The sequence below is a fragment of the Protobothrops mucrosquamatus genome, unplaced genomic scaffold (assembly GCF_001527695.2).
Source record: "Protobothrops mucrosquamatus isolate PMUCROS unplaced genomic scaffold, P.Mucros_1.0 scaffold1711, whole genome shotgun sequence".
NCBI classification, from domain to species: Eukaryota; Metazoa; Chordata; class Lepidosauria; order Squamata; family Viperidae; genus Protobothrops; species Protobothrops mucrosquamatus.
This window is the reverse complement of record NW_015387860.1, coordinates 4,423-11,907: the sequence shown is the minus strand read 5'-3', so window position 1 is coordinate 11,907 and position 7,485 is coordinate 4,423. Positions and strand designations below refer to the sequence as shown.

General features: G+C 37.3%; 1 protein-coding gene across 1 annotated transcript in view; it reads right to left on the bottom strand.

Moving 5' to 3' along the window:
* Positions 1-5,753: 5,753 nt before the first annotated feature.
* The window catches only part of PROK2 (prokineticin 2), a gene marked incomplete at its 5' end in the record, with an annotated part of 3,975 nt that continues 2,243 nt past the window's right edge, over positions 5,754-7,485 (bottom strand). Inside the window, one exon of the mRNA XM_015822870.2 lies at positions 5,754-5,904. Within this exon, the coding sequence (XP_015678356.1) occupies positions 5,779-5,904 (126 nt within the window). The remainder of the gene's footprint in view (positions 5,905-7,485) is intronic.

The following is a 7,485-nucleotide window of genomic DNA, read 5'->3' as shown; positions in this document are numbered from 1 at the left end:
TCCCACAAGGAAACTCAATGGGGAAGCCAGCAGGAAGTTGAAAGTTGCTCCTGATCCCATTGGTTTTTTGACCACCCATGGTCATTCTGTTTCTTGGTTTAGGTAAGAAAGTATCTCTGAAATAATGATCCAATGGGACACAGGTTGTCCAGTACACACTGACATTCCCAAATAGAAGATGGGCATTCCAGCTGTACCTACGAAGTGCAGCAACAGAAACACATATATACACAATCTGACATATACCCCTACCGGCATCAAATCCATTCTAGTTCTGGAGCTAATATAAATTAATTCATTCTCACTGATATCAACACAGATAATGTGATGTTATTTTTCCCTTAAAGACCAGAGATTCTAATAGAAAAATGCTCGTTTTCTTTCCAAACTTGCTAGTACAAATCCACCAGGAGTTGGATGAGGTGATTTCTTTGCTTTTTATTTTTTTTCCGTGATCAGTAAGAGTGATATGTTCATTCAGTTTGGCAGGCTAAGGAAAACCCTCCAATTTAAACAAACTGATTTGGTTATACTGGTTACTAAATGGTCTGGATTTGAGCATTTTACTAGAAAGAATTTGACAATAGTATGCCTTTTTTTCTAGATGTGCTCCACTTCTAGCCCAATTTGTCTATCTTTATGACATTGCCAATAATATTTCTGTATGCAGCAAAATTTATTTGGTCTCCCTTGGTCTGTCAAGCATGGACAATGGGCTGTATTCCAGCTAGCACCTCTCAACAGGCCTACCTCAGCTCATCCTTATTTGGGCTGATAAAAATATAAAGAAACTGTATTTGTCTAAGGGAAACACTTTGGCTAATCTTAAATATGGTGTCTTAATAAGGCTAGAAAATATAATCTAAATTTCCTGTCAAACAATGTCATCACAATAACAAATAGGGGTCTTCATTCATGAAATATGAAATGACACAGAATTCTTCACCATCCTTCTGCTAAAAATAGATGTCATCATTTTTGAACTCTGGTAAACATTTGTATTTGCTTGGAGAAATCCGAACACAAGCCAAGTTAGGTTCACAGGGACAGCTGTGATGCAGTCTTCTTCCCCAAAATGGAATCTGGAAAGAAATATTTAGAGTTAAATCATAGGGTGACTCCCTGAAAAACTAAGCAATGTTTTGATTCAGTGCCTATTAATATACTTTCCACACTTCAAACTGCTTCACTATCTTCTTTGTAGCATATTATTTTTCCATGGTAATATTAACTATTTCTATGGCATGATATTGACTACTGAATGTGTCATAGCAAAAGTGATCATTGTTACATTATGAAAGTATCAGCTTTGAAGAATCAATTCATATATTTACTAATCAATTCATATATTTACTAACTCCCATGTGGCAATGAAGCATTTCAATAGCTTCAACCAACTGCATATTATAGGTTGGTTACTCAGTTGTGAGTGTCTTTGGTGCCTAGCAAGAAACTTCTGTTAGTTACAATTATTGTACTATTTTCTCTGTCTCCTTAAAGACACATTGGATGTACTAGAAAATAAATGATAGTAAATATGCATGATTAATAAAGAGGAGTGAAGCAGTAACTACAAACAAGAAATTGTTCTGTCTGCATAATTGGCAATAAATAGGACAGTGTAAACATGTTTAAATCTATCAGTTAATAGATATATTCATGATATATTGGTGCCTTTTTCAATCTTCTGCTATAAGAACGTAAATTCTGGGGCTGCAATTGTAATACATTCAGAAATTCCAGAAGTTTGATATTAAATTAAAATTTCAAAAGCTTAAATTAACAGGAGGTTTGATCCACTGAAATTTATGCTATACCTTTGTGATTTTTGTTCCCACTTATTTGAATGGGGATTGTGCAACTAACAGTCTGGATTCAACTTTAACTTAGAAGTTAAAGGAAGTTTTTGAAATAAAAATAAAAATGTTTAACATCTTTTCATATCACATTATATGTAAATTCTTTGGATAATACTGTATATCTTTAGGTAATACAAGAGGAACTTTAGTCATAGTGACCATCATAATTTGGTTCAGAAAGATGGCAATTAGGAGCTCAATAGAAATGAAAGTACTCAATTTAAAAGAAGTTTCCCAATATAACGAATAGACAACCTGATTTCTTCCAGATGTTTGAGATCACATCTTTCATGTTGTCTTGGTGGAGTTCAAATTCAAATCCACGTTGCTTGCCCCAGATCCAAGAAATCCTAATAGTTTGTCTTTCTCCTTTAACATTTTTTTTAAAAAAATTGGTTAAAGGAGAAAAGATCAAGTAAAAGTAGATAATAACATGCTGATCAAGTTCTACAATGCAAAAGACTAGTTTGCCTTAGATCTTTTATAAGATATTGTACAATATGAATAATGATAGATAGAAAACTTTCTTAACTTTTGCAGGGAGAATATTATTTTATGAAGTTTGGTTTATAGCTAATATTTATATTAATATTTTGTTCTATGTTTAATATTACGCAAGAACCAGAATATTATATAATACACTAACTTTATGGCTTAATGGATGACAGTCTTCTCCAAAGATGCCCATTGGTGTACAAATTCGAAGACTTTGGATCCAAAGACTAACAGCACAGCACATGCCTCCACCACATTGCAGATCTCTGTCACAAGCCTTAAATGCAATACACAGATATATAGCATTAGATACAAAAAAGAAATAGTAAAATGATCTTGTTCTAATTATTTGCTCATATACAGTAGTGGCCAAAATTGTGGAAACCTTTTGGGAAAAGTGTACAGTAGAAATGCCATCTTTGGTTAAGTTTCCACCATTTTTTCTTCTAATTTCTTTATAACTATAGCCTTGTTCACTTAATAATACTATTTTACATCGCTTTCTGGGCAACCAGTCAACTCTTTGCACCATTACTTTAATTTTATTATGTTTTACAAGCTCACTAAACGAAAGAACACAAAAACCCCCAACCAACTTGATAGCGATCACATAATACACTGACAAATTGTTCTCCTCTCAGCTTCAGCACATGACATCAATAACTGAATCCTACTGTGATCTGATTGGCTCATTGCCAAAACAAGACGACACCTGATTGGCTCTCTCAACACTCATGCTTATTGGCTACAATCAGATGAAGGAAAGCTACCTGATATCAACCTAAGCAGGTTGTGCTTCCTTTTTCTGGTTATTTGGCTATAACCTTTCATAGAATACAGTACAGATAATTGAACAAGCTTTGTTGTATTACATTCTTGATTAAATTATCTTTCCATTGATATATAATTTTATGGTACTACTCCCCCCAGAAAGTGGTGTTATTAGCCATCAAACCTCAAAAATACACTTTTCCCAAAAGGTTTCCACAATTTTGGCCATTACTGTATCTAATAGAGAGATGTTTAAAAAAAACAGATAAAATCAGAGACATAAATCTGAGCAATAATTTGAGTTAACTCACATCACCACTGCAATGTTTAGGGAAGGTGGTCATTGCTCTCCAAATATCTTCTAGAGCAGGGCTTTTCAACCAGTGGTACGGGTACCACCTGTGGTACATTGGCACCTGGCAGGTGGTACGCGACCATCCTAGAAAAGTGGTAGCGGGGGAGGGGAATGAGCTGAACCAGTGGCAGCACCGCACAAGCCTGAGCGAGAGATGGCTGAAGCTGCAGGGTTGTTAGGGCTCAGCGGAAGCGCCAGGATCAGTGCTTCTTTGGGGCTGTCAGGGCTCAGTGGAAGCGCCAGGATCAGCGCCAGGCTCCAGCTGGAGCTCGGCGCTGATCCTGGCGCTTCTGCTGAGCCCAGAAGAAGTGCCGATCAGCTGGAATGTTGCAGCATCTCCAGGGTCTTGTGATTTACATTCAGATGCTTGGCAACTGATTCATATTTATGATGGTCACAGTGTCCCAGGGTCATGTAAAGTGACCAAAACCTGCTGCAACCACCCAGAAGATGGGGGGAATAAAAACCAAACACCCCCACCCCACCCTTCTGCCAATCCTCAACAGAAATGTCTCACAACAATGAAAACCTCGGACAGGAGGAAGAGCGCCGCAGGCAGGTGTCTTGCTCGGCTGTGCCTTGGGGGGGGGGCACTTTTTTCAGTGTTATTGTAACTTCAAACAGTCACTAAGCAAACTGTTGTAAGTCAAGGACTACCTGTACTTTATCACTTTTTTTTGGGGTCATCAAGTTTTTGACACTTTGCTAGGCGACTGGTGGTACTCGGATATTGCCATATCCTAAAAGTGATACAATGGGTGAAAAGGTTGAAAAGCCCTGGTCTAGAGGAACCCTACATCTAATGTAAAAGCTGCTGCTTCTCTTAACAGGGTGACTCCCAGTCTCCCTTCGTACCTGCTTGTTATTTAGAAGAATGTATCAAGATGATAAAAGCTCTGCCTCACCTATTGATGGTGGACCTAGAAATTCACTTCCCATGACTCCCCACTTTGAAATAAAAAGTCTGTCTTGCATCATCCAGGCATATGTTTCAAATAAATACATAGATCTTACTTCCTAATATCAAAATTAGGAATTAAGATCCACTCTAAGTAGAAAACATATAGGTTTCCCCTAAAAGAGTTAGCCCCCAGCTACCTTATGTCAGCTCCATAAGGCAGACTGGACTAAGAAACAGATACTCTATAAGTCTAAAACTAATTTTTACTAGAAAACCTATAACAGAATTATGCAAGTCTGAATATACTTCCTCTTCTCCCTCTTTTATCTTCATGTGATGGGGGGATTGTCTGAAGCATTTTTGTCCTGTCATTACAAAAGGGTTGACTGGAGGAATTGCCCATCTTTCCCTGTCTCCTTGAAGAACTTCAGAGTGCATNTCCCACAAGGAAACTCAATGGGGAAGCCAGCAGGAAGTTGAAAGTTGCTCCTGATCCCATTGGTTTTTTGACCACCCATGGTCATTCTGTTTCTTGGTTTAGGTAAGAAAGTATCTCTGAAATAATGATCCAATGGGACACAGGTTGTCCAGTACACACTGACATTCCCAAATAGAAGATGGGCATTCCAGCTGTACCTCCGAAGTGCAGCAACAGAAACACCGATATATACACAATCTGACATATACCCCTACCGGCATCAAATCCATTCTAGTTCTGGAGCTAATATAAATTAATTCATTCTCACTGATATCAACACAGATAATGTGATGTTATTTTTCCCTTAAAGACCAGAGATTCTAATAGAAAAATGCTCGTTTTGTTTCCAAACTTGCTACTAAAAATCCACCAGGAGTTGGATGAGGTGATTTCTTTGCTTTTTAATTTTTTTCCGTGATCAGTAAGAGTGATATGTTCATTCAGTTTGGCAGGCTAAGGAAAACCCTCCAATGTAAACAAACTGATTTGGTGATACTGGTTACTAAATGGTCTGGATTTGAGCATTTTAGTAGAAAGAATTTGACAATAGTATGCCTTTTTTTCTAGATGTGCTCCACTTCTAGCCCAATTTGTCTATCTTTATGACATTGCCAATAATATTTCTGTATGCAGCAAAATTTATTTGGTCTCCCTTGGTCTGTCAAGCATGGACAATGGGCTGTATTCCAGCTAGCACCTCTCAACAGGCCTACCTCAGCTCATCCTTATTTGGGCTGATAAAAATATAAAGAAACTGTATTTGTCTAAGGGAAACACTTGGGCTAATCTTAAATATGGTATCTTAATAAGGCTAGAAAATATAATCTAAATTTCCTGTCAAACAATGTCATCACAATAACAAATAGGGGTCTTCATTCATGAAATATGAAATGACACAGAATTCTTCACCATCCTTCTGCTAAAAATAGATGTCATCATTTTTGAACTCTGGTAAACATTTGTATTTGCTTGGAGAAATCCGGACACAAGCCAAGTTAGGTTCACAGGGACAGCTGTGATGCAGTCTTCTTCCCCAAAATGGAATCTGGAAAGAAATATTTAGAGTTAAATCATAGGGTGACTCCCTGAAAAACTAAGCAATGTTTTGATTCAGTGCCTATTAATATACTTTCCACACTTCAAACTGAAGTGTTTCAAACTTCAAACAGATACGCCATTCCAGTTATTCTATCTTCTTTATAGCATATTATTTTCCCATGGTAATATTAACTATTTCTATGGCATGATATTGACTACTGAATGTGTCAAAGCAAAAGTGACCATTGTTACATTATGAAAGTATCAGCTTTGAAGAATCAATTCATATATTTACTAACTCCCATGTGGCAATTTGTTTAGATGAAGCATTTCAATAGCTTCAACCAACTGCATATTATAGGTTGGTTACTCAGTTGTGAGTGTCTTTGGTGCCTAGTAAGAAACTTCTGTTAGTTACAATTATTGTACTATTTTCTCTGTCTCCTTAAAGACACATTGGATGTACTAGAAAATAAATGATAGTAAATATGTATGATTAATAAAGAGGAGTGAAGCAGTAACTACAAACAAGAAATTGTTCTGTCTGCATAATTGGCAATAAATAGGATAGTGTAAACATGTTTAAATCTATCAGTTAATAGATATATTCATGATATATTGGTGCCTTTTCCAATCTTCTGCTATAAGAACGTAAATTCTGGGGGTGCAATTGTAATACATTCAGAAATTCCAGAAGTTTGATATCAAATTAAAATTTCAAAAGCTTAAATTAACAGGATGCTTGATCCACTGAAATTTATGCTATACCTTTGTGATTTTTGTTCCCACTTATTTGAATGGGGATTGTGCAACTAACCGTCTGGATTCAACTTTAACTTAGACGTTAAAGGAAGTTTTTGAAATTAAAATAAAAATGTTTAACGTCTTTTCATATCACATTCTATGTAAATTCTTTGGATAATACTGTATATCTTTAGATAATACAAGAGGAAATTTAGTCATAGTGACTATCATAATTTGGTTCAGAAAGATGGCAATTAGGAGCTCAATAGAAATGAAAGTACTCAATTTAAAAGAAGTTTCCCAATATAACGAATAGACAACCTGATTCCTTCCAGATGTTTGAGATCACATCTTTTATTTTTATTTATTGAATTTATATACCGCCCTATCTCCCTTACGGGACTCAGGGCGGTGAACAGGCGATAATAAAAACCACGATAAATATACACGAATTTCTGTTCTAAAAACAAATTAAATAACAGGCCTGCTCTAAAAATACCCCATTCAAAACCCCCACTAAAACATAATCAAACTACGCCAGGCCGGCCGCACGGAATAGATGGGCCTTCAGGACTCGGCGAAAAAGGCGCAGGTCCGCAACTGTACGTAGGTCGGGGGGTAGGTCATTCCAGAGGGCAGGAGCTTCCACAGAGAAGGCTCTCCCCCTGGGGGTCGCCAGCCGGCATTGTCTGGCCGACGGCACCCTAAGGAGGCCCTCTCTGTGGGAGCGGACTGGTCGAAGGGAGGTGTTTGGTAGGAGGTGGTCTTGCAAATACCTAGGTCCATTGCCACGGAGCGCTTTAAAGGTTGTTACTAACACCTTGAAGCGCACCCGGAAGGCCAC